Source organism: Myotis myotis, unplaced genomic scaffold, assembly GCF_014108235.1.
Source record: "Myotis myotis isolate mMyoMyo1 unplaced genomic scaffold, mMyoMyo1.p scaffold_m19_p_6, whole genome shotgun sequence".
NCBI lineage: Eukaryota > Metazoa > Chordata > Mammalia > Chiroptera > Vespertilionidae > Myotis > Myotis myotis.
Window position 1 is genome coordinate 15,947,156 of NW_023416368.1, and position 27,632 is coordinate 15,974,787.

Genomic DNA, 27,632 nt, shown 5'->3' on the forward strand with positions numbered 1-27,632 from the left:
GCAACGAAAATATGCTTCACGATGATTTATACCAATTTTAATTCAATGTAATTATCATAAAATATACTATTTGTTTGTTTGACCATCAGAGTCAGCAAAGGAGGGGGCACTCGGCAATGACTGGGGACAGTTTTGATTGTCATGGCCAAGAGGTGGATGCTATTGGCACCTAAAAGGTAGAGCCAGGAGTGCTGCTAACCTACAACACAGGACAATCTCCCCTTTCCCCCCAGGAAATTACCTGGCCCCGAGTGTCACTAGTGCCCAGGTTGAAACACTGGGTTGCAGTGACCCTTCTCAGACTCTGGGCTGATGGGATGGGCTGAAGGAGAAGGGAAGATGGACTCTGGCAGGGGACATAATGGACTTGAGTGGCATGTAGAGATGGGAGATGTGGCGTGAAGACAGCAGCACAGGCCACTGTCAGTCATTACCAACTCGGGTTACTTTATCAGATTACCCTTGAATGACAAAAGGAACATCAGATGTGTGGTAGCAGGTAGCAGGCAAGTTGACTGTGTCTTTTTATCTTTGGGGAGGCTGTCCAGCTGTGGTGTGTCCATACATATTCTTCAGTGCCCCTTGGCTAAAAGTCTTTCCTTCCTTAAGATTTCTGTTCTCCGCCTTGGGGGAGACCGGGAGGGCACAGGCGTGCCTCGAAAGCCCTAGCCATGCCAACCTCACAAAGCACCCTCTTCTGAGTTGGGCTCTGCATTGATATACCAGCAGCTCAAGAATGGGTCTTAGTGCACAAGTTTGCCGTGACCTCATGCTTCCTGCTATGAAAGCCCCTCAGGGTGGCCCTGTCCGGCCGAGGAGCTGAGAAGGAATGAGATGACTTCATGACTGTTCATTTACTTGCTCTTTGTGCTCTCAGAATTAGGCAGAGAACCAGCCCTCCATCCCAGAATGCCCCTCTTCCTAAAGGTCTTGCTGACCCAAGTATGGCAGAAGTTATTGTTTTCTTAGATCCCCTGCTACAGCAAAGCCCCCACCCTGCCCCATGGGGCTCCCAGTCAGCTTTCTTATTTGGGAGCTGAAGACTCAAAGAGAAGTGGGAATAGAATGAACCATTTAGCTGCATTTGACCCAAAAGTTGAGGACCACACTCTACTACCAAACTTGGCCTGGGGCAGCGGGAGTTCTGGGAACTTTATCAAATTCATCAGCTGGGCCGCCAGGCTGTAGGCTACAGCCCTAATCTAGGTCAGATCGCTGGGGGAATGGGTCTGTGAATATGTTCCAATAGAAAGAGTTACAGCGTTTGGGGTCTAAAGCCAGGGTTTTAGTTTTGGCTTTAGCTGTTTGACCTTAAACAGCCCTTTTGACTACACTAGTGTTGAATTTCTTCTTCTGAAAATTAGATATGCTAAGATCCGACTCTCAGGGCTATGGAAGGGTAGGATGAAGCACTGATTTTATGGGAATTTATAAACATTTCTTGCAAAGCCACATTTTACACATGAGAAAATTGAGAGAGGAGAAAAAGTACCATGCTTCAGTTCAGATAACCAGCAAATGGCAAGGCTGAGAGACTAGACCTCAAGTTTCCATTGGTGCTAGAAGATCATAGTTTTGACAAGTTAATTGGTATGCACTTTGCTGTGAGAGGCAGAGCATGGAGTCTGAAGTCAGCCTGCTGGGGTTTTAATCTTCATTCTGCTATGTGGCCTGTGAATGCCAAAACCTCCCCAACCTTTAGTTTCCCTTTTTTAAAAAAATGGGAGTAGTATATCTACCCCATAAGGCTTTGTAAGTTGTTTAACCGGTAGTAAAAGCTGGATGAATGTTATCCCTTGTTACTAACGCTGAATGGCAGGCGTTACTACAGTACACCTGCGACGTCATGTGTGAAAGCCCTTGGGAAATGTAAGGCATGCTACAAGTCAGTAGGGATGCTGTTTCAGAGAGCACCAGGCAGTGAGCAGGTCCAATGGGAGGAGGTACCAGGACTGTCATGCCCAGCACTGGCTCAGAGTTCTCTTTATATTTCTGAACTTCTTGACTCTCCATCACTCCAGTATCTGTGAGCCCCATTTACTCCCTACAGGCTCAGCCCCCTCTTCTACCCACAAATGATCCTGGGTTGTGGAGTCCATGGCCTTGTTGCTGAGTTCTAAGGACCAGGTTTAGAACTTAAACACTGACAATGTGCCTCCAGGTTTCACAAGAGCCAGGGGCGGGGGGTGGAGGGGGGGGTAGTGGAGTAGTGAGAGATAGGTGGAGAAGCCATGTGGCATGCTGGCATTTGAGAGTAGATGGACTCCTGGCTGGAAGGAGGGTCGTGCCCACCTTCCCTCTTTCACCGATGCTGCAGGATGACCCTGGTGCAGTGGCTTTCCTTTGTGCCCCACTAAAGGTCGGGATCTGACTTGTTTCAAATCCTTAACTGCCTCCTCCTGACTGCCTGGGCATGAATGGGGGAGGAGCCACCCTACGGGTAGCAGATTGTGTCTGAGCAGGTGACAGAGCACCGGACTGAGATTGACCCTGAGTGGAGTGCCAGCCTGGCTCGCCCACTGTGACCTGGCTGCATGGCTCAGCTGGGCAGGGCATAGAATTGGCACAGCACAGGCCAAAGATTCAGTCCGTTGTGGGGCTTGCCACTCCCTCGAGGCCACATTCTGCCTTTGACAAAGGATCACTAATGTTTATTGCCGGCTGCCCCGGGCCAGTAACCTTGCATTCACCCCTGGAGTTAGCACTTGAGGTCAGACAGAGGTTGTGCAATTGTTCACATAGCTGGTCGGTATGGAGCTTGCATTTAAACCTGGCCTGAATGCTCAGGTTTAATTATTAGGCTATTAATTAAATAGCCCTGGGCAGGAGATGGAGCCAGAGAAGATAGAGAATGGGTCGAATGGGTCGCTGTCACCTACGTCACATGTTCCTTGCTGGGTACCAAGGAACATCCTGCTGGTGGGTTGCGGGGACTGCTCAGCCCCAGGGTGTTGTGGTGAGTGGGGGAGGAAGCTTCCCGTTTATATCCTTCCTAACACCTACCTGATCAGGACCTGGCTCTGCCCTGGGGGTTACCTTTTCTCTCTTCTGACCAGCTTCTCTCTCTCAACCGATTGGGAAGGAGCTTGTAGCGATGGCCCTTTGTTACCACCCCTCACTGTGCCCAGGACAGTCCCGGTTTGCACCCTCTGTCTGGTTTGCACCCTCTGTAGCCCTCTCAGCAGTGTCCTGGTTTGCCTCCTAAATTCTCTGGTTGCCCTACTTATAAACCCCTCTGCTGGCATCTCCAACCTTTATTTCGAGCCACTCTTCCTGGTTTGTAATTATATCTGTGTGGCTTTTTCGTGAAGATTGGCTCTCACCAGACCGTGAGTCCCACTGAAGCTGGAGCGCTGTTTGTTCATTGTTGTGTCTCTGGGGCCTCACCCGGGGCCTGGCACACAGCAGTGCTCCACAGATGTTTATAGTCACGGAGGAATCCAGCTGGGTTGGGAGGCCACATGGCCCTGAGACACACTGACTAGAGAGCAGCATCGGGCCTCTGGCGTCCACGGGTGTAGGTGCCAAGTTCAGGCATGCAGGGATTCAGGGAGGTACAGAAAAGCTGGGTCTCTCCATTTCCTAGGGCTGCTGTAACAAAGCACCATGAACTTGGAGGTTAAAACAACAGAAATGGATTCCCTCATAGTTCTGGAGGCTAGAAGTCCAAAATCTAGGTGTCGGCTGGGCCACGCTCCCTCTGTAGTCTAGGGAAGAATCCTTCCTGGCCTCTTTCTAGCTTCTGCTGGCCCCTGGCCATCCTTGGTGCTCCTTGGCCTGTAGCTTCATCACTCTAATCCCTGCCTCTTCTTAAAAGCACACCAGTCTAGTATCACTTCATCTTAACTTAATTACATCTGCAAAGTTCCTCTTCCAAATATGACCACATTCTGAGGTTCTGGGTAGACATGATTTTGGGGGGGACACTCTTCAACCCTATAGAGCAGGGGTGGGGAACCGTTTTTCTGCCAAGGGCCATTTGGACCTTTATAACATCATTCGTGGGCCATACAAAATTATCAACTTAAAAATTAGCCTGCTATATTTGGTCAAACATTTCATTAACTCACCCCTAATGACTTGGCAGGGCCAGACCAAATGATTTCAGGGACCTTATACGGCCTGAGGGCTGGACGTTCCCCACCCCTGCTACAGGGGGTCACAGGTGCCTCTAGTGGGGAGGCAGGCTCTTCAGAAGCCAGTGTTCCTGAGGCCAATATCATGGAAAGAACTCTGCACTGGCTCTGAAATCCTGGTCCCGCACTAGCAGAGGGACCTGCGGCAAACCTCTGTGCTCCTCTGAGCCTCAGCTTCTTCGTCTGTTCATTGGGGACGATGACATCTGCCCCATCCCACCTCCCAGGACTATGATGAGGATCAAGTAAAATGGAGGCTTGGAAAGCTGTCTGCAGGTTGTCAGGTTAGGCTACAATACGATCCTCCGTGACCTTCACGGGACGTTAACATTGCTGGGCCTGGCCTCCCTTTCTCCTGGCTAGGATCACTGCTTTTACCATGGGACGGTGAGGAAGGCGGAGGAGTCCAGTGTCACGCTCAGCACCTGCCGAGGAATGAGGTAAGAGGCCCTGACAGTGCCGGGGAACACCTGGCTCTCTCCCAGGAGTGGGATTCTCAGGACAGCAGGGCTGGCCTTGGGCAGGGGCCTTGAGAAGCTGTCCATTGGGTGTGCATGCTAGCCAGTTGTGAGAAGGGCCGAGCTTGGGAATGAACTGAGGCTCTTGGGTTTCAGTGATACTCAGGTATGATGAAGCATCGGAGCAGGAGAGGGTCGACTGCCCCTGAAGAGACAGTTGGCCGTACTCAAGATCCCAAGGGGGCTTGCTGTGCATGCATGCGTGAGTGCATGCGTGCATGCGTGCGTGCGTGTATGCATGTATGGGGCGGGGGGTAGAGGGCATACCGAAAGCACAGGGGTCAGTCAGGAGGCAGCGGGAGAAAGGGAGATGTGGCAAGAGTCTTCATTGCGGTTTCTGCAGGAAGAAACAGGCAAGGCTTGGGATTAGTTTCAATAATTTCCGTGGGATCTGGGGCTCAGGGGCTGTCCCTAGTTGTCTGGAACCTGGCCTGGGGTGAACAGGGCAGGGGGATAGTGGCCCAGAGGATGAAAGCCACATTTGAAATGCATGCTCACTGGCGAGTTTACTGTCTCAAAGAATTGGCTAACCCTGGGAGCAGATGTCAAAGCATCAGAATGTAGAATATAAATGATGGGGTCCACACACTTGAAACTGAGTTGGAGCATTTATTCCCACTTCCGCTTGGCTCTTCTCTGGTAGAGTACTTATAGGTGGCAAAAATATGAAATAGGCAGTAGCGAAAAGAAAGGACGGGAAGAGAAAGGAGAAGCAAGGGTAATGTTCAAGACAGAAAGTTAACTGAAAAGTTCCGCCTAGGAGGCATGTGGGAGAGAGAGTGACTCTTCATTCTCTGGGTCAGGCTACCTGGGTGTGAGCCAGTGGCCCTTTACCTGCCGGGTGACCTTGGGTCTTGATGGTCTGTCTCATTTGTAAAATGAGGATAAAGGGACTATATTCCTAGTGTCATCCTCATTAGATGGGTTAAGAGATACCTAATGTGTACAACTGGCTGTCACATAGGAGCACCCAGTCACCTCCTCGATCCTTGCTTCCTGGGTATGGCTTGCAGAGGGCCAGTGTCACCTGGGAGCGGGTTCAGTATGCAGTGTCTCTGGTTCCACCCAGACCTACTGGGTTATAATCTGCATTTTACCAAGATCCCCCAGTGTGCCCAGTACAGTTTGTCCCTGAGAATGTAGGCTCCTTGACAGTATAAATTCTATCTCCAATATCTGTTTCTCCAGCCTACCTGAGTGCTTTGCATATAGTAGGACCTGTACATGTATATTGAAGTAGTAAATACCACTTGTTTAGACTCTTCCCACACTCCCTTTCTTTTGGAAAAGAGATGATCTGAAAATTTAATTGCCTGTTTTTTTGTTTTAATATATATTTTTTTATTGATTTCAGAGAGAAAGGGAGAGGGAAGAGAGAAATATCAGTGATTAGAGAGAATCATTGATTGGCTGCCTCATGTACACCCCCTACTAGGGATTGACCAGGAATCGAACAGTGATCTCCTGGTTCACAGATTAATGCACAACCACTGAGCTACACCAGTCAGGCTAATTTCCTGGGTTTTAACGTGATATCTATACCTAATGTGTTGATACACTGTCTCTATGGGGAAAAAAAAGAAAAAGAAAAAGCCCTGATGTGTATCATCTGCCAATATGCTGGTAAAGCTATTCCCACCATGAGCAACTTAAACTAGACAGCATGACGATACCGCAGGCAGAATTGGGAAGCTATGCACATGACTGCCTCTTACGATCCAGTAGGTTTTTCCACTGTGTGCCCTTCTTCTCTGTCAACTGATTCATTCAATAATTGTTTCTTTTATTCAGCATATTAATAGTGAGTGCTTGCTCTCTGCCCATGCCCTACACAGATGGCAGAAAGACAGGCATTGAAAAGTACTTTTCTCAGTTGTCTCTTCTGTAAAATGGGCATCAACGACTGGCACGGTAGAGAATGAGATGTGCTATGTTAACTGTACAGGCATATGCAATTATTGTCGTCTTACACCATTTTATGACAGTGAAACTGCTCAGATTTACCTAGGCCCACATGCAAATGCAAGGCTGCAGATCCCACGTGTTCGTTTATAAATTGGACCATGTCTGCTCTGTAGGGCTTCGTGGTGAGTCAGCCAGAGGGAATTAGGCAGGAAACAAGCTTTGGCTGGGCCATAACAGTGTCCTCCAGTCCCCCTACTCAAGTGTCTTGGTTGAGCCAACCGGCCTCCCGGTGGTGTTTACAGGCCCAGCCAAGGCCACCTGCAGTCCGCAAGTAAACAACCGTTTTTCCCAAGAAGCAGGAAAGGGAGCATGCAGGTGTGACTTGCATCTCTCCGCCTCTTCCTCTGTCCCCTTGGTCTGGAGTGGTGGGAAGTTGGCTTGGCCTCTTGTAAATCATTCCTGCAGCCAGGCCGACAGGGGGAAACCGGGTGAGCCGCCCATGTGTTTCTGTTTTGCATGCTTCCCTCTGGTGGGGTCCACCCGCCTTCCTTTCCCAGCCGTCTCTCTGCACACCTTAAGCAACCAAGGGTGACTGTGGACTCGACTGATTTAAGAGCTGGAGACTCGTGCCAGATGGCTCCATTCGGACTTGGGAAGGAGCAGCTGCGGCAGCTGCAGCCTTCAGACCCGTGTAGCACTCAAGTCGTCCACGCCCCCGCCCCCCCCCCCCCCGACCCTGGCTCATAAAGCGATGTCGCAATGGAAAATCTTTTAGCAATTGAGCTTCTCCTGGAAACATGCTTCTGTGATTGGAGAAAGTAGGTAGGACTTATACCAAGTGGATTCTTCAGATACAGAGGAATTCAGCTGAGTTTCTAGATGGTTGCTAGGCCCCCCCTCTTCCCTCCAACCAGTTCTTTGAGCTACTTCAATTGAAGAAGTAATATATGACCATAGTAAAAAAAAAAATTCAGATAGTACAAGAGTGTACAATGAAAGGTAGGTCTCTTACCCCGAATTTACAGAATCTTCCCTTCTAAGAGGTGGGCATGGTTATCAGTGTCCTGTGTTTCCTGTTGGAAATATTCCTTACAAAAAAAGAACATAGACATGTAACGAAGTGCTTTTGTCATCTTATTTGGGCCACTGACCCCTTTGAGAATTGAGTGGAAGCTATGGATACTTATAAACTACACCCCCAAAATGCTACAGCATTTTGTTATGAATTTCGGGTGTCCATACCCATCAAGTCTGTCTCCAATGAAGAGCTCATCCTCTAAATGTCCACAGGATGCTTGGCAAACCAACACAGAGTAGAAATGTAAGGAGCGATGGTTATTTGTGAAGAAGTCTAGGCAGCATGGGGTGGAAATGTTCTTGATTGAACCTGTGGGATGTGGGAGGCACTGCGTGTGTGTGAGTGTGTGTGTCCCTAGCTCACTGACTGTCAGGAGGAGAGATATTGATTCCAGTAAAAATATTTTTTAAAATTTGATTGGTCAACTTATTTTTAAAGAAACTGCTTATTAAGAATTGTCATTACATAGTTAATTAGTGTGTCAAACATTCAAATAATGCAGAAGTGTAAAATGAAAAAAGTGAAAGTTCTTTCTTCTGTCCACCCTTTCAACCAATCCCATTCCCCACCTGTAATCACTGTTGGGTGTATATATAATTGAAATATATAATTGTGTGTATATTGTATGTATGTTATACATATATATTATTTTTTAATCCAAATGAGATTACCCCATACTTACCATTCTGTAATTTTTTCCATTTAACAAAAAATTATATTTAAAATAAGTAGAAATCACAAAGTTTACATAGCAAGTTCTGTAGAATTAATAGATGACTTCAAATATTCCATACTTATCTATCCACATCTTGTCCTCATGAGTTCTACTCTATAGTCAAACAATTTCCTTAAACTGATTTGATTTCTTTTTCTTTTTTAAAATTGAATTCATGGGGGTGACATTAGTTAATAAAATTAATATAGATTTCAGGTGTACAATTCTATAATAATTATCTGTATATTGCATTGTGTTCACCACCCCAAGTCAAATCTCTTTCCATCATTTAATTTTGTTTCAATTTAACATTATGTGTTAGGCATACATAGATCTATCTAATTCTTTTAATGGCTGCATGGTTTCTTATGTACTAATTTCTGGTATAGTTTCTTATGTACTAAAGTCTGTCAGAAACACAGTAGGTCATCTGGAGTGATCTATTTGATGCATTACTCTTATAACAGACCCGTCCTCAAAACTCTAGGCCCCACACTCACTGTGGTTGGACTCGGTTCCGTGTGAGGCTGAGGATGAACAGAAGCGTATGCATGGGAAGGGTGCATGACAGCCTGGAAGGCACCTGAGTTTCTGATCTGGCTCCACACCTCCTGCCATGTGATCTCGGAGTTTTCTCTCCCTATTTCATTTTCTCCTTAGCTTTGTCTTGGCGGGGCTGGTGCCTCCCTGTGGTCCTTACTCTGTTCTATAGATGGTGCCCAGGAGGCCGCTGAGTCCTGGGAGGGGGTTGGGGATGGTGTCTGGGCCCCGCCACAGGCAATGAGCCTGATCAGGAAACCTGGGATCTGCCCTCTGCCCCAACAGTAACTTACTACTCGGGCAAGTTCCTTTTTCTCTGGGCTTTGGTTCCTCTCACCTGATAAAGGAGGGTAGACCAGACCACTTCCTTCAGCGTGGGAAGTTCTGCTCTGCAGAGAGAGTGGGCAGAATCTCAGGGTGGTGGCACCTGGCACAGAAGGAGGTGGCTCATAAGCAGACAACCAGTCCATACCGGCCTGCCTCTGCCGAGGAGCGGCAAAGCCCGTTCTCCTTTGAATGCCTGGCCCTCCTTATGCAGAATGGATGGTAAGTGCTACCTCTGAGTCAGGCGCAGAGTAAGTCCTCATAGGGAGTACCATGAAATTGTGACATGTGTAGACTGGAATCAGACAATTCCTGGTTCAAAACCTGACAGTTTGCTTCAGTTCTCCGGCCTCAAATTTTCTCACCTGTAAAATGGGAACAATAGTGACATCACTGGGTGATGGGTGCAATCTCCTTGAGAGTGGGGACCTTTTTTCCCATCATGCTGCATCCCCAGTGCCTGCAATAGTTCCTGACAATTGTAGGTTCTCCATACACATGCGTCGAACGGCTATCAAATAAAATGCTCTGTGCCCTCCCTGTGTAATATATGCTATTCTTTTTAATGTTACGTTGATTGTTAGTAAGCATTGCCTATTCCGTCAATTATCATAGCAACCTTGGGAGATGGGCAGCGTTGTTGAGTGACTTACCACACAGCTAGGAGATAGCAGAGCTAGAATTCGAATCCAGACGTGCCTCACCCCAGGCCATGCTCTTCACATGTGCCACCCCGGGGTGAGCACATCACCTGTCTGCCTCCTTTCCTCCCTTCTATGCAACCTTTGAAGCTCCTCCTAACTCCTCACTTGGATGCAAATTGGGGTTAAGGGGGAGGAAGGAAGGGGTAATAGGGAGATTACCTCCTAGGGCCGCTGGGGATGTAGGGAGGCAGGGTGTGTCCCCTTGGGTTTAGCTCTGAATGGACAAGTTCCCCGGAAGCAGTCTTGCTTAGTTCCTTGAAGGATGCCAGTGGACCAGTCCTGCAGTCACTCAGGGGTCAAACCCCAATCGGCTGCTGTCAGCCTGCCCTGCCCTGCCCTGCCAGGGTTCCTCTGTGCAATTTCCTTTGTATCAAGCGCTTAGCAATGAGGGATAGGATGGGGAGCAGAATGGAGAATAGCTTGTGAGGTCCCAGCCGCCGGGCCCCCTCCCATGCCCCTGGTGAAACTCCGCCATGCTTATATTTAGCAAATTAGATCAACCGAGGCTGCTGGAAGGATAAACAATTGGTGAGTGTTCACAGGAGGGCAGTCAGCAGGACCTGAGGGTGGTGATGGGGGAGGACTCCAGGAACTAGATTCTTAGAAATCCCCTGCTGTCAAAGCTGGGGTTGGCTGTGAGGTGCTGGGACTTGTGCCATCCTCTCCCCCGACCCCAGGCAGTCTGGGAGGATTGCAACTGTGACATGGGGTGAGTCACCAGGGGCTACAACTCGGGGGGGGGGGGGGGAAGGGAGGGCCACAGAGTCCTATTGTTGGGAGGACTTCCAGTGTCCTTCTGAGCCTGTGTTTTTCAGATTGTCATCTGCCCTCTCCCTGAAACAGAATTGCTAGGAGCTTTGTGAGAGCTGCGCCCCTGCTGCACAGCCCGGGCTCCAGGCTGCAGTCCCGAGTGTGGCTGTGCAAGGAATTACTGTGGGACTTGTTATGTAACAATACCCAGGCTTGTAGAATCCAACATTCCTACATTTGTGTTTATAATGCACTCCGTAGAATGTTCTAGTATAGAACTCTGCGAGCTCTGATCCTAGCAAACTCTGACCCATAGGTTTGGAACTCACTGCTGGAGACAGCGTAGAGGTTAAGGGCATGGTGTCCAGAATCTACCAGACCTTGAATCTTTGGCCCCAATCTCATAAGAGCTTGTTACTTAATCTCTCTGGGGCTCAGTTTCCTCGTCTATAAAATGGGACCCATGGTGGTGCCTCATAGCGTTGATGTGGGAATGAAATAAGAGATGGTGTCTTCAGATGGGCCGGCTGAGGGTGCTGGTGCCTGACATTTGTAGCCATCTGTAATCTGGGGATACCTTTCTGACCCACTCTACAGTGCCATGGTTAAGGTCGTGGGAGCTGGAGCCAGACTGCTTAGGTCCTTGCTACCTGTGTGAGTTTGGGTTGGTTATTTAACCTCGCTGAGTCTTAGTTTTCTCATTTGCACAATGGGGATAATGTTTGTAAGGATCATGGAAGCTGGTGTGCTGAGTAAAATACTCAGCACAGTGCCTGGCCCTTAGCAAAGGCTCACTCATTTATAATCACCGTGATTATTAATGTTCACCCTGCACTAAACTTTGGCATCATCTCTGTCCACTTGGCCCAGAGGCCTATCCAAGTGATGCCCCGTCAGCTCCTCTGGAACTTGCCCCAATCCCTACCTGGAACTTTCCATTCACTGGGTGTTATCTCCACAGCCCAACCTGACCTGCACACTGGCATTAGCTGGTCTGTGGTCCAGCCCTCTGTGTTTGCAAAGTTCATAACCATCGGGGGAAACTGAGGTGACGGGAAGGGCCTTGGTCAGCCGAGATGAGAGATAGTTTGGGAACAGGATGCCCGTAGCAGCTCTGCCCTGTGCCCTTTCCTGTCTGGGGTTGGGAGCGGATGTGACCCTTGCTCTTTGCCCCATTCCCACCCCTAGCTGTCCAGGGAGCACCTTGGGTGTCCCACCAGTGGGCAGCTGCAGATAGCTCTGGGACTGCTGTGTCAGCCTGGGCGAGGCCGCCTGGAAGCCGCCAGGCTCCGGACCCGGAATGAGGTCAGGCAGGGATGGTTCCAGGAAGGGCTGCTGCTGATCAGTCTGGCGTGTCTCTCCTGAGAGCATCACAGGCTCTCCCCAAAGGGCAGAACCTGGGTGGGGTCCTGAGGCGCTCGGGTGGGGCTGGAAGCCAACACAGCTGAAGAGAGAGGTCCTTTGAACTTGGAGTGGCAAAGACTGACATGGAGATCATTTAACTTGTGCGTTTTCTGGATGGATGAGAGCCTGAGGTTTTGGAGTACATGAAATGCTGTCGGGGCCCCTGGGCTCAGTGCTGGGTTTCTTCGTCCCCCGGAGTCCTGGGTGCATTCCCTTGTAGTCATGTCACTGCATCAAGGATGGCAAATGGGCTTCTACTCATTCTTCCATTGATTATTTTAAGTTCTTTTAATCCTCACCCAATGATATGTTTTTATTGATTTTAGAGAGACAAGGGAGGGGGAGGGGGAGAGAGAAACATCAGCTGGTTGCCTCCCGTACATACCCTGCCTGGGGATTGAACCTAAAACCTGGGTATGGGCCTTGACCTGGAATCGAACCTGTGACCTTTTGGTGTATGGGGCGATGCTCCAGCCACACTGGCCAGGGCTACTCACCCTTCCACTGATTATTTGCAATAGTGATCCATAATAAGTCGTAGCACTCTTCTCACCTCACTGATGCAGCCCTTCAGGCAGCTGCGTCCAATCCACCAGTGTTGGGTGATGAAACCTTGCTGTCTCTGTTATGTACCGTAGTGATTCACTCCCATGTCCAGACCCCAGGCTCCACGAGGGCAGGCACTTTGTCTGTTTTGTTCGCTATGCCATCTTCAGCAACTAGCAGGATGCCTGGCCCATAGCAGGGGCTCGGGAAATATTTGTGGAATGAATGTCTGTCCTCCAGTGGGCTGCAAATTACTCGAAGACAGGGATCATGTCTAGATTACATCTAGTCCAGAGTAAGGGCTCAGTGAGTAAATATAATGAACAAATATATCTTTATTCTGCGTTCAAAGCTAGTGTCTACAATCAAGAGAAAGAGTAGACACACATTCTTGGTTGTGGATGTCACTTTACCAAAGAGCTGCCTTGCTGACATGGGCAAGTTGGGGCTAGAAGGAATGCCATCGGTGATGCCTCCAACTCTGGTTTCCAAGGACAAAGATACTTGTCATCCCATTTAATCATCCCAAGAGTCCCCACGAGTTAGTAAATTACCATTTGCACTTGCACCTGGGAAAACTGAGGCTCAGAATTATTTAAGAGAGTCTGTGGAAGAGCATTTGGCAATTTCATGTTGGAGGTAAGACCAGGTCTCACCTCCAGGCCAGTGTTCTTCCTCTGGTCAGCATACCATCTTCTACTGAGTCCATAAAGTTTTGACCTATGACTTACCATATGCCATATTTGGGTTTGGGAAGCTTTTTGGAATCCTGGTCCTACCACATTTGTAACTATTAACCGTGCCTGTTCCAGCCTTTTTAGAACCTTTGAGCTTCTCTGTGATAAGCTTTAGTACCTGAAAGTGTGTACCACATTTACACACATGCACATTTCTCTGGGGAGGAAGTCTGAGCTTGCCTCAGCTTTTCGCCAAAGGGTGCATGACTCCATAATAAGGTTAAGAACCAGTGGTTAGCCCTGGCCCTTGTGCATAGTCGCTAGAGCGTTGGCCCATGCACTGAAGAGTCGCAGGTTCTATTCCCAGTCAAGGGCACGTACCTGAGTTGCAGGTTTGATCGGCAGGGCACTGTGGGAGGCAACCAATCAATGTGTCTCTCTCACATCTATGTCTCTCTCTCTCTCTCTCTCTCTCTCTCTCTCTCTCTCTCTCTCTCTCTCCACCTCCCTCCCTCCCTTTCACTTTCTCTAAAAATCAATGGAAAAAATATCCTCAGGTGAGGATTAACAAACAAACAAAAAGAACCAGTGATCACAATCAATGGTGCCATTTTGCATGTGGGGAAACTGAGTCCTGAGCAAGGGACTTTTCCAGGGCCTCAGTCTTTAACCAGAGATTCTGTTTATCCTATTGACAGAGGACTGATTGTGGTGAACAGTAACCTCAGCTACATCATCGAGCCCCTCCCCGACAGTGGGGGCCACCACCTTATTTACAGATCTGAACATCTCAAGCTGCCTCCCGGGAACTGTGGGTTCGAGCACTCTGGAAACACCAGCAGGGACTGGGGCTTTCAGTTTACAAACCAGATCAAGAAACGACCTCACCGGGTGAGTTCTCGGTGCGGGAGTCACCTCGGGATAGGCTTGTCCCCTCTGAGGGCCCTTACTTTGGATCCAGGGGTAATTCTGAAGTCAAGGGAGATGGCTAAAAGGAGTAAATAGCTTTTTTTTCATTCCGAGTCATCGTTGAGTGTGGGTTACCCTTGTATTTGATAGAATAGTGCTTTGGGGAAAACACTACTACATCTAAAATACTCTGAGATGCTAATTTCAGAAACTTCACAATGTGAGGGGGGAAAACCTATACTTCCCGTTTTTGGATAGCCTCTTAACCTGATGCCCAAAGTGTTTGTTTACTTATAGAGGTATGTGGTTTAAATGGTTTGGGGGAACTTGATGTCAGCATGTCCCACACACCGTGTGTTGGCCTCTGACCTTCCTGGGCTAGGCAGCTGGGACTAGAGGACAGGACCCAGTGTCCCAGAGCAACTACCGGCGGTACCCAACATGGCAGGCGGAGGGGGCACTGAGGGGGATGGTGACCAAGGCTGGAGCTGGCCCACGTGCCCACGTACAAAATTAAACTAGCACCACTGTTTTGAAATGAGGCCACGTCACCATTTCTACAGGCTCTGATGTGCTTGTCTCTCCTTCCCAGATAAAAAGGGAAGACTTGAACTACATGAAGTACGTGGAGCTCTACATCGTGGCTGATTCTGCGGAGGTAAGGGGGAGGCAGTGGCTTTCAGCAGAACTGCTCTTTTAATAGCTTCCATCCCACGCTTCCAACTGCTTTGGGGGAATGCTGAAGCACTCGTCTTTCTCCCGTTCGTCATAGGATTTTGACCTTAACTCTGACCAAGGGCTCTTTTGGCTGTTTTAAACATGGTTGGAGGAGAAAAACAAGGAAAGTCTCTTCTAGCCTGATACATTCATCAGATAAAAAAAACAACAAAAAACAGTGCAATTGCATTAGTGGGATTACCATTTCTTAGACTGGGTCTGAGGACTTCTAGGTTTTGGTGCTTATTCTTGAGGAGTCTGTGAATTCTTGATAGAAATTTAAAAAACATTTTTTTTTTTTTTTTGGCACAGATAATAGGTGTATTCTGAGTCATCAGACTTAATACAATTTTCTTGCCCATGTATGGGTCCATTTTTATAATCAGGTTGGCACTAAATGAAAACCCGAAGCTGTGGTTCCCAAAATGTAGTCCCTGGACCAGTGGTATTGGTAGCACCGGAACTTGTGAAAAATGCCAATTCCTGGGCTGTACCTTAGAACTGCATCCTGAGCTGTGGACAGGCTGGGGTCCAGCAATCTAGGTTTTAACAAGCCCTCTGGGTGATTCCAATACACAGGCAAGTTGGAGAACTTTTGACGCAAAGGACTAGCTGTTTGGCCTTTACTTCCATATTCCTCAAACTAGACAGGTTCTCGCAGGCCTTGACCTTTAAGATTTGATGAACACTCATCTCTCTCTTTCATTTCATTTATTCGTCCGTGATGTCTCGATTCTCTCTTATGTGCCAATCATAGCACTCACAGAACTTGGCCCCAAGAGATATAGACAGACCTGCCCCTGGAGTCACAGAGCTGACAACACCCACAGGGAACTGCATACTGGTTCCAGGCGTGGTAACTGCTAGGATGTTCCGTTGCAGAGGATTAGAAATGCAGACAATGAGGGTTCCAACACGGTGGCTTTGGAAACTGGCAAAGCTTCTCCAAGGTGGTGAGGTTGAAGTTGACACCCAAAGAATGGGTTCAAGCCCCAGTGCTCCTATTTGCCCAAATTCGCCGTATTTTACCTCCAGTTCTCACTTTATGTAGCGACTTGACCACATAGCTAAGCACATCTTCTGGGCATGGAAAACATGAGCAGCTGAGCACTCGCTGGGCTCTACGCTCGCTGCATGCTCGCCTGGGGCTCCCTGAGACCGAGGCTTATCCAAGCTCCAGTCTGTCTCATACCCCGTCCAAGTGGTTTAGTTACCAGCTCCCCAGAGGGCTTCCTTCCAAGGCCGCTCTACCTGGTCCACAGTCCCAGAGCTCAGGTCCTGGAGGCAGTGCAGGGTAGTGGGAAGGACACTAGATTCCAGGCCGGACAACCTGCCTTCGTGGGTCAGTGGCAGGAGGAGGTGGCCTTGAGCTGTCCTAAAGGACAGGATGTTAACTGCGCAGAGTGGTGGAGGTGAAGGGCATTCCAGGTCCGAGAACATCGTGTTCTGCTTTGAGAAGAGTTTTGCTTTTTAATTGCTGTTGGTATTGGTTTTTAGCAGCCTCTTCTCCCCCTTTTGTTTTCCTTTCCGAAGACTGGTGTGTGTATGTGTGGGATGGGGAACGGTGGGGTCAGGATCTAAAGCTGATGCAAAGGCCAAGGTCCCAGGGTCATGGGAGGCGGCAACCCTCACTGGCCCCTAGTGGGAGGGTTGCTGGAAGAGCTGAGCTCTTCTGACTCCAGGACGTTTTCATTTTAACTTTGCATCTGAAATCATCCACTATAGTGTCATGAACCAGTTTTTTTCAGTCACAGAATCCTTTGTTCAGAGGAAAGCTCCTGGGACCCAGGAGTTAAGCATATAGAAACACAGCCACTCTGTTATAAAGGTGGGGGACCCTCCCCTGCAGCCCTGCACTCTCCCCAGAGGAATCCTGGGCAGGGTTTTAAAACCCACTGGATGTGAGTCTCTGCAAGTCAGAGAAGCGGGGGCAGGGAAGGGATTGGGCATCTTTAGTCTCTTGACCTCCAGGGTCGCAGAAAACACCCACAAGGAAAACTGGCTGCTCAGGGTGCCTTCAGGACTAAGGTGTCGCCTGGGCCACCATCTTTTTTCAGAGGGGCTGCCTTCAGCAGCAGCCAGGCAGGCGTTCCTGACAGACAGGCGGGCTTGTGCTGCCTGGGGAGCGCTGCCTGGAGACGGGAACTTGCTTATTTCTCAGGGTCCTGGGGTTTGAATGAGTCATGGGAGGGGTGGAATAGGGGATACAATAGGCCGTGCTGGTTCTCAGGCTCACAAGTCCCTCCCCCTCGCCACCTCTCCCCCACTCCCTCTCCCAGCGGCCTCTTGGCCTCGGCCTCTGCTGGCAGAAATGTATTCCTGACAATTAATCTGAAAGGATGGGAAGGCAGGGAGGAGGAGGGCGGCCTTATCTGTGATTTACAACCTGGTGCTTAGACAGGCCAAGCTCCTCCTCTGGGCTGCACAGGGAGCAGAGGCAGGGATAGTGCTGCTGTTGCTGCTAAGAGAGAGGGAGATGGAGAAGGAGAGGGAGGGAGAGGGAGAGGGAGAGGGAGAGGGAGGAGAGGGAGGGAGAGGGAGAGGGAGAGGGAGTGGGAGGAGAGGGAGGGAGAGGGAGAGGGAGAGGGAGAGGGAGCAGAACGAGAGCGAGTATTGTCAGCAGTAAAACTGACTAAGCAGCTGCTCGCTCCCTGGGTCTGGGTGGGAGCACCTGGGTGGGCTCAGCTTAAGTCCTCGTCCTCGGGCAAAATGGGAAATCCAGGAGAGGGAAGAGCAAGATGGGGTGTGGCAGAAGGGGCAGGACAGCTGGAAGAGCGGGAATGCCAAGAACTTGCATGATGTAGGCGGCATGTGAGGCCGTTGGGAAAGGCCAGGTGACACACTGTGTTTTACTTTCTTATCACCTAGAAAGTATAAGGTTAAGACAGTCCTTTCTATAGATCAGGGGTCTGCAAGCTACAACCCATGGTCAGATCCAGCCCACACGTTTTTGTAAGCAAAGTTTTACCGGAACACTTCCATGCCTACTGCTGCGAGTATTGTCCATGGCTGAGCTAGAATGGCAGAGTTGAGTCGATGCAACAGAGACAATATGGATGCAAAGCCGGAAATAGTTACAGTCTGCCCATTTAAGAAAAAGTTTGCTGGCTCCTGCTTGAGACTCTTCTAGATGACACGGTACATTCCTTAAATGGCGGTGGTGTTATCAGACAGTTGCTTGAAGGTAGGAGCAATATATTAGAAAGGCAATAAAATAGGACTGATTTTATAGTAAATATTCACTACATCCTGCCATACTTTCTGTGCAGTGAGACCAATTTAGAAATGGGATGACTTTATAATGAGAAGCTTCAGGATTAACACCTCGTAAAGGCTAAGTCACAATGCCTGATACTGACTTGAACTCTTAGAAAACACTAGTGAAAGTGAGGTGATTGACAGTTCAGATGAGTGACAGCTCCCAGGAAGCCCAGGAAAGTCAGTGCAGTGGAAGAATAGGAAAGGGTGGTTTTCTCCCCTGTGTCATGGCAGAGACACACCCATCACAACCAGTATCCTTGAGAGTTTTACCTGGATGTCCTTTATTTCTTGTTTGGCTATTCTTGCTGAAGGAGGTGGAGGAAGGGCGTGGAGGTTTGGAATTGAAGTAGCATATATAGTTGTGTACACAAGATAAATGAGCTAGGTACCCACATTCTGTGTAACAATGATAGCAGACAGGACATGCCCATCGCTTGCAAATTTAGGTCACTTGTGGCAGATTTTATCTTTACACGGCGAAGCTTTCCTTCATTGCAGCTGAAAGAGGCCGATCCTTTTGAAGCAGGAAGGATAAATGTGAGGCTGCATCATGAAATGCCTTCTTCCTGGTACCCATGGCGGACATTTCCAATCGGGCACCGCACTCTTTCCTGCCAAGCCCCATGCAGTCTCAGGATTCTTCTCACCGTAGAAGGCACTGCCAGTCCATCTGAGTGGCGTGCCAGACAAAGCCCGGGTCTTATGATCCTCGATACCAGCACTCGCTTTGTAGCACTCCTGTGGCCTCCTGTGGCCATGATTTCTGTCCATGTTTTCTCAGTCCATTTCAGTTATATGCCCCTTCGATACAGAACCTGCCACTGCTGTTATTTCTGGCCCTCTCTCTGTTGTAACTGGAGCTCCTCTAGGCTAGGACCAGGATCTCACACCTATGCCGAGTCCAGTGCCTTGTGTAGAGCGGGCGATCAGCAACAGTTTGACCACTGCTGATCGATCACATGAAAGGAGCCCTGTTGAAACCCCTGGGTTGGTGGCTTTAAGTTGGATGATACCCAAGGCAGGGGTCAGATCGGTCCCTCTTCTAAGGCCCAGTGAGTTTGTGGGAGGCCTTCTCCTTTGGAGAATAGGAGAACAAGGTTGACTTCAAGGGCTGGAGAAAGAGAATTCAATTCACTGTACAACCATGGCGCGCCTACTCCGTGCTGGGCACTGGTCGGTGCGGCTACCAGGATGGATGTGATCCAGCTCTGTTCTCCCTCAGCTGACACTGTGTGTGTTGAGGGGGCGGGGGGACAGCTGTGTAAAAATGACTGCTCATAGAAGATGGAAGCAAGTAAAAACTAGTTCAGAGACAAGTACTGGGCATGGGAGGGGTTATGCGAGAGGCCCTGGCGTCTTACCTAGTTCTGCTTGTCCCATTTAGTTTACCAAGAATGGACGAGATCTGGAAGCCACCAAAAACAAGCTCATCGAGATCGCCAATTATGTTGATAAGGTGAGACCAGGTGTGTACTTTGTGGGAACGGTGCCAGCACTCAGAGGACAGGCGAGCACATGGCCCCTGAGCTGCCTCGTGTGTAACGGACGGGCCGGCCCAGCCAGCCTCTGAGAGGGAACAGCAGTGCCTCAGCGGCGCAGGTGAACTCGAAGCTCAACTATGTGACCGGAGCCAAGTGACTTATCTTTTTTGGCTTGAAGTTTTGTTTTGTTTGGAATTGATAAAATAGAGGGGTTGACCTAAATCAAGGGTTTTGGAGAATTTTTCATTTTCTGGTGGCTTCCTTTTTTGTGGTTGTTTAAATATATATACTTTTTATTGATTTCAGAGAGGGAGAGAGAGAAACATCAATGATGAGAGAGAATCATTGATTGGCTGTCTCCTGTACATTTCCTACCTGGGGATCGAGCCTGCAACCTGGGCATGTGCCCTGACCGGGAATGGACCCCTGACATCCTGGTTCATAGGTTGACACTCAGCCACTGAGCCACATCAGCCAGACAGGTGACATACTTTTTTAAAATGAAATCTTACACCACTGTCCATGTATTATAAGCCTGGCATTGTTTGCTTATTTTGTGTTTGTAACGCAAGTGCCTGGCTTAAGCTTTGAGTGCCCAGGCCTTCGTTACCAAGAGGCATCCACTTCAAAGTGGTCTCTCTCAGCCACTACAGGAAGGGGAAGATCCAGGCCCCCTCCCTCCACTGAGGCTCTTCTGGTTTAGAGATCGTGATTGATTTTAGTAAGAGACCATTTGGGTGCTAGTGTGGTTTTTATTTTTATTTTCCTGTGCTTTAAATTCCCACTCGGTGTTTTAAATTCACCAAGAAAGAGTGACCTCAAAAACCTGGATCCTCACCCTTCACCCCAATAAAAGCTGAACCCAGGCCCTTTCTCACTCTTCCCCCCTCACCTCCCCCACCCCCACGCCCCACCTCGCTGTGTGGCCCCAGGTGTGCTGTGTGATTTCCAGGTCTTGTGAGTAATACACCTGTATCTGCTCAGTTTCCTGATGGTTATTGCTGAAGGGAGTCTTGCAGTCACAGTAAGAATCACAAGGGTAGTCCCGCTCTATAACGCTGGTTATGAATAGGCTGAGATCAGTTCAAAACCGTCCAATATAAAAGTCAGATGAAACGGGCTGCTCCGGGCTGAAGCAGGGTGAGGACTAGAGAGAGCTCTGCCCTCTCACCCCTTCTCTCCATCCCTGCAGGGGCTCCCAGGGAGCCGAGGACATGGAGGAGCCTGGTTTCAGAATGCGTTAAGGTTCTTTAAGGCTTTAAGGTTCCTTCCAGGCACGGAACTCAGGAGTTCTCTGCCTGAGGAGAGAATTGAGCTAGGTCAGCAAGGGAACAGGACAGAATCTTAAAAGTTGAGGAGTGGCTTGTTTCAGGAATAATCTGTGTAGCCTCTATCTGTGAAAGGTTCTAAAGTGATGTCCTGTCTCAGAAAGACCAGGCTAGACCATGGCTAACTTTCCTAGGGCAGTCCTTTCAAACATGCTCTTAGGGCATGCCCAAATTCTTTGACGTTTATTAGAACAGGCTGGTCTGGGACATGGTCTCGAAAATATTTTTTTTACATTTGTTATAGTGCAAAATGTAGTAGAACAGGTAATCTAGCCTCTTCATAGGCTAGCAGCCGTTTTAAAATGTAGGTTTTAATATGTTTGGGGTCACGGGTCTCTGTGAGACTCTAACAACATGGTACAATTTCAGGCCACTCACAGAACTCCTGCAGCTTTCACTCTGGGCCGGCTAGGGAGTCATGGGTCTCAGGTCCAAAGGAGAAACCATTTTTTCCTAAACACTAGAGTATAAAGGAGAGAACTGAAATATTTTCTAGACATTTACAAGCAGATTTGGTAGCATTCTGATGCCATCAGGTGGGAAAGTCTATGCCAAAAATGGCTCTGGAAATTCCAGAAGGCCCTGGTCAGTGACTGGTGAAAGTCCAACACCGGCATTTCCTGGGAGGAAGGGCTCCAGGAGCGCAGTCCAAGTCCTCTAGCTCTCCACTCACTCAACAATAACATCCAAATGGCCCTCCAACCCACACCCTCAACATCTGGGAAAACAAGAAAAGCCTGATTCCCTGCGGGGTATACAGGAGGCCGGCTCTGTTATCACCCACGTGACATCTATTGTTCTGCAGACGCGGCAGGTGGCAGGCTTGGCTGGGTCTCCCCTTTGTGAACTGTCCGGCTGGTCTGGGTGATAGGACCGAGGGTGCTGATGAAAGATGAGAGGAGAGGAGAGCTGCTCCCTTCCGTGGAGCAGTCTCGGTTCCGTCCTCAGCAGCTGACACCCGGCATTCCCGGCTGGAAGGCTAGCCCACTTCCCTGAGGCTGCTGACCCAGCTGCTTGAACTGAACTGTTGTTGAACTAAACCTGGAATGAACTGCACTAATTTGCTGAATCATGAACCCAATCCAAAATGCTTTTCTTTAGCCATAAAAAAAAAAAAAAAGCCAAGTTTAAGTCCTTAAAAAGCTCCCTGAATAAAGCAAGTTCAAATTGGAATCCAAACCTTTTATTTGCTGTAATGATTGGCCTGGCACAAAACAGGAAAATCAAAATTTCCGTTGAGATCAACGGATGTTTTGCTGAATCTGGAGCCCATCTTTTACAGCACAGCGTCTTGGAGGCAAGTGGATGGTGTGGATGTAGAACCGCCCACACTCAAGCAGCGTGGGGCCATATACAGGCTCTGAGATCTGATCATTTTGGCTCGAATCCTGGCTCCACCATTTTTCTGCTGAGAGTTTAGACGAGGAAGGTATTTAACTTCAAGCCTCAGTACATAGTGCGTAGAAAGTGCTCCAGTTGCTGCGTTTAGCCAGGGCAGTACTTGCCCAAAGTCATCCAGTGTTTTTATTTTTTAAAATACATTTTTATTGATTTCAGAGAGAGAGAGAGAGAGAGAGAGAAAGAGGGATAGAGGGAGAGGGAGGGAAGAGAAACATCAATGATGAGAGAGAATTATTGATTGGCTGTCTCCTGCATGCCCCACACTGAGGATCAAGCCTGCAACCTGGGCATGTACCCTGACCAGGAATCGAACCCTGACCTCGTGGTTCATAGGTCAATGCTCAACCACTGAGCCACACCAGTCAGGCAAGTCATCCAATTTTAGATTAAATGGTATCTCCTTGCTCACATGACCTAGATTTACATGCAATTTTTTTTTTTCTTTTTGGTAAGTCACTGCCTCAGTAGCCTCTAGGGCAGCTGTGGGCAAACTACGGCCAGCTGGCCAGATCCGGCCCATTTGAAATGAATAAAACTATTGAAAAAAAAGACCGTACCCTTTTATGTAATGATGTTTACTTTGAATTTATATTAGTTCACACAAACACTCCATCCATGCTTTTGTTCCGGCCCTCCGGTCCAGTTTAAGAACCCATTGTGGCCCTCGAGTCAAAAAGTTTGCCCACCCCTGCTCTAGGGTATGCCAGTCAAAGAATTGCTTATACCCACACCTTCCAATAGTCAGCTTTAAAGAAAGCTCTCATCCTGTTATATGTATACGACATAAAAGAGACAGTATATCATAAAGGTTAGGTAGAGCTGTAGCCTTAAGGTCCCAAGAGTCAGGTCTCATGTACAGAATTTCCAAATCTTTGGGTTGGATGGAACCCTGACAGTTATCTGGGGCCTTTGCAGCCTAATGCTTGTAGCCTGTTTATGGTATCCTTGACAAAAGCTGGACAGCTCCAGTGATGGGGAAGGACACTTCTGAGAGTAAGCATGTCTACCTACTTATATACACATGTACTTCCTAAACGAGTGGAGACATCTGACCATGAAATGTCCATATACAATTGGGTGCGTCCATCCAGTGGCATGCTGTTTAGCCACCTGAGATGTTTCAGCTCCTCCCTAGCATTGGCAGATGAAGGTGATGCTGTAGCTTTTCTCTTTCACCCGACAGTTTTACCGACCCTACAACATCCGGATTGCTCTCGTGGGCTTGGAAGTATGGACTCATGGGGATCAGTGTGAAATTTCGACGAACCCCTATACCACCCTCTGGTCATTTCTTCGTTGGAGGCGCAAGCTGGTCTTTCGGAAGAAGCACGACAATGCACAGTTAATCACGTAAGTAGCCTGTCCCCATATGCCTTGCCTTTGCCTTGGCCGCAGAGCCCCTGCCCGCAGTGCTGTGCTGGCTGCCCCTTCGTTTCCTGGTGCTGAGTGTCGGTTGCACAGAATCGGGCATTTCTCAGACATGTGCTCTGTACCTAGCACACGGTGGAAAAGATTTAAAAAGAGGCAGACCAGTCCCAAGAAGTACTTACAATCCAGATGAGAAAATTAGACCGACCCATATTCAGTTGAGCGTCTGAAACAACTGGGAGTGTTTGGGGAAGTGACTGACTGACTCGTGGTCACGGGCAGTTTTGAAACAGACTTTGTAAGGGGCTCATCTTCATCTTGGGGCTTTGAAGCAGGCCCGGGCCCGGGAGGAGGGCGAGGGCTCCCTGGGTTGTCCTTCACTTCGTTCTGAGGGGCTGAGGGCTGACTGCCCAAGGCGGTCCAAGTGGCAGATGGTACAGGAACTGTGTGCTCAGTCAGAGGGAGACCCGGAAGGGGGTGGGGTGAGGATTGTGTTGGAATTTCTTCCATCCCAGGGGGAAAACGAGAAGACGTGGATGGGGGTCATGTTGGCATGTGACAGTCCCCGGGGGTGATTGTCTGGTGTTTATTAGGGTTGACTTCCAAAGGTATTCTGAGACAGTTACAACAGAAGTCCCATACATAGTAAGTCACTGCCTTCCTGATGCTTAAATACCTTTTTGAATCAACAGTCATTTAAACCTTTGTTTACTCATTTAGAAGGCCTCGTATGTCCCATTGGTTTTAAAATATAACGCTCCAGTGTCCTTGCTAATTGTCACTTCAGTTTGTTTTCTTTTTAAGCCACGAGTTATTTAGAAGTTATTAGAAGTCATTTAGAAGTTTTCCACAAAAAGCTTATTTAAACAAATTACGTTTTGTGGCATGCATGAAACCACTGGGTTTTAGTTACTCCTTGGCCCCTGCCCTGGGGGAGGGATGGATTAAACTGGGGGAATGGAGTTTGGCTGTTGGCAGATTAGGATCACAGTTGTGAAACAGAGGCAGAAACGGGTCATTCTGGCACCCTGCTGCACTCTGCAAGGCTTCCGATGGGACACATCTGTTTCCTTGGCCCCGGGCGGTGAGGGAATGAAGCATCAGCCCTCTGGCAGCTGCTACCCCACATTCCCCCCACCTACCCCCAGGCACATACCCCAAAGCCAGGATGTGGCATGCGACCCTGCAGCTGGAGGAAGTGGGCATGATTCACTTCAGCATCAGCCCCTGTGCCATTCTTCCCTCACCTCACCCCTCCCTGTGACCTTTTCCTGTGCAGCAGGGACGGGATGCAACTGTGCAAGCCCTGCCCATTTCCTTCCAGGGATCGGGGCTGTGGGCATATGTGGGACAAAGGGACCTTTCACTCTCTCTTTCTGTTTTTTTAGAGCAGTGAGAGGGTAGGTGAGAGGAAATGAGAGTCCTGGCTGCCTGGACTCGGTCCAGCTGGCCTGGAATACCAGGGCCTCGCCCCTTGGGAATGATCTGGGTGTGTCAGAGGGGCCAGGGGACACCATGACGGCCACCTGCATGGGCACGTCGAAACAGCCCACTCAATCCCTTCCCTAGTCACCCTCTCCTTCCATTCTGCAGAGGCGTGCGTTTCCAGGGCGTCACCATCGGCCTGGCCCCCCTCAACGTCATGTGCTCCGTGTACCAGTCTGGAGGCGTGAACATGGTGAGTCTCAGCTGCTACATCGAATCGGGTGGCAGAAGGCAGAAGACTGCCTCACAGGACAGGAGGTCATCTCGTCAAAAACAATAGGTTGGGGGCATGCGGGGGGCAGCTGATGAGTGATTCTCTCATCATTGGTATTTCTGTCTCTCCCTCTCCCTTCCTCTCTGAAATCAAGAAAAAAATATATATAAAAACAAACAAACAAACAAAAAAACCCCCCAAAACCCACAATTTTATACTCAGTATTGCAGAAAAAAGAAAAGCTTCGAGCAGTTGTTTAAAAGGAAGTCAGTCAGTGATCAGAGATGGAGATACCAGGGGTGGATTTTCATGGGTTGTAGTTTATCCCCAGTTGTCAAGCCCAGGAAAACGCGGAAGCAGTCATATTAATACATCGCTAGGTCTTTCATATATTCCAAACCAGGGGAGTAGTAAGACAACAGATGGAGGTTTTTTTAGTTCTAGGTTTTATGTTATGTACATCATTATGAAACAAGAGCCTGTCTCAAAGTCATGATTAGGAACTTCCTACCTTCTTCAGAAATTCTCTCTCACTTGGTGACTACTTATTAAATGACTTTGTTCATTTCTGACCTATGAAGTGGATATCAAGGAGCCTGCTAGCATCTGTCTGCTCATCCTTTATCCAGCCCTTAGGATTGGCAGTGCAGCACGTAGTTAAAAGCACAGGTTTTTAATCAAGCTGCCAGGCTTGGCCAAAGGAAAGGCAGGGTTGGGGTCGGGGGCTGTCTTCCTGACCTGCACTCTCTCCCTGAGCAGGACCACTCTGAGAATTCCATTGGCGTGGCTGCCACCATGGCCCATGAGATGGGCCACAACTTTGGCATGACCCATGATCTGAAAGGTTGCTGCCACGCCAGCGCAGCTGACGGTGGGTGCATCATGGCAGCCGCCACCGGGTGAGTCATAGGAAGGGGAGGGCAGGGCAGAGGGCAGAGCAAGGGAGCCTCTGTTAGACCTTGGAGAGAAATGTGATTTTGACAGCAAAGAAGTGGGAAGAGGACAAAGGAAGCAAATGCATGCAGGGAGCACCAGGTGTCTAGCAGGAGGTGTGCTGTCCTAGGTCTTCGGCTGCAAAATTCACCCGACGACCTGTGTCCTTTTCTTTTCAGAAATTTTTGATGAGGATCCATTTTGCTAACAGTCCCAATTCTTAGTCCCTCCACCCCAAGGGGGTTTGATGCGTGCTCTCACCTCCCAGGCTTGATTGACAGGGCTGATGTAGGCTCCAGAACAAGGGCAAGAAAGAGGAGCATCTGTACACCCCACAGCGAGCCCACAGGGGATTTACAGGCTGCGTTTACCGGAACAAGGGCAAGGCAGCCCCATCTCCCTGTAGCTGTGACGGTTTTAAACCCAGAGCCTTTAAAGAGAATTCTGGAGTTTATTCAGAGGCCGATAGTGTCTGGACTCACTCAGCAGAGAGCATTGGGTTCTCCCTTTGGAAGGCCTCCTGGTGGAAGCCTGTGTTCTCCCACCCCAAACCATTAGGACCTGCTTATGCTTCTTAAAGAAATGGTGTCAGTGTCTCCAGGAGCACATTGGAGCCCCCGGGGCCAGTGCCTTTCCCATCCCTTCTCTGCTGTGACACACAGAGGAGGGTGTTGCCATGCAGGATGCAAGGCCATGGGCCATGCTCACATCCCATGAGCTCCTGGTTAAGTCCACCTCTTTCTCCCCCAATCTAAAGAGCACATTCGTAGACAAGCAGCTGAGAGTTATATTAGTTACTGCTCCAGTTTGTTTTTAACCTAGTTAGCAATTTCAGTAGTTTAACAGTTAGTAACAAGTTCCGTGTGGCATATCTGATAACTGAGGAAGACCCTCTAGCGTCTAACCTGTAGTTGGCTTAGAGACTTGGGATCAGGATGACTTCTTTTATAGACCCAAATGGTAGTACTGACCTGCTACCAGGGAGTGAATGACTTTTAATTCTTTTTCCCAGCAGTGGGCCCCAGGCCCTTTCATACCCTTGTGATAAAGAATGTGCCTTTGCGAGTTGGCTGGTTGAATTTGGAGCACTGCCTGAATCCTTAGTACAGAGAGCAGATTGCTGGCCCAACCAAAAATTAAACCCATGGTCTTGGCCTTTTTTTGGCCTGGTCCTCAGTCCCAAGAAAATCTCTATCTGATATCAGCTTCAGAAAACGTTTGGGTTGGCTGGTATTTTA

At 48.9% G+C, this 27,632-nt stretch overlaps 1 protein-coding gene across 2 annotated transcripts in view; it reads left to right on the forward strand.

The window, feature by feature from the left end:
• The window catches only part of ADAM19 (ADAM metallopeptidase domain 19), an 81,575-nt gene that overhangs the window by 36,807 nt on the left and 17,136 nt on the right, over positions 1-27,632 (forward strand). For both annotated transcript variants that reach the window (XM_036315271.1, XM_036315272.1), the window contains exons 5-11: positions 4,500-4,576; positions 13,996-14,188; positions 14,799-14,864; positions 19,569-19,640; positions 23,578-23,744; positions 25,356-25,440; positions 26,221-26,360. In XM_036315271.1, the coding sequence (XP_036171164.1) occupies positions 4,500-4,576; positions 13,996-14,188; positions 14,799-14,864; positions 19,569-19,640; positions 23,578-23,744; positions 25,356-25,440; positions 26,221-26,360 (800 nt within the window). The remainder of the gene's footprint in view (positions 1-4,499; positions 4,577-13,995; positions 14,189-14,798; positions 14,865-19,568; positions 19,641-23,577; positions 23,745-25,355; positions 25,441-26,220; positions 26,361-27,632) is intronic.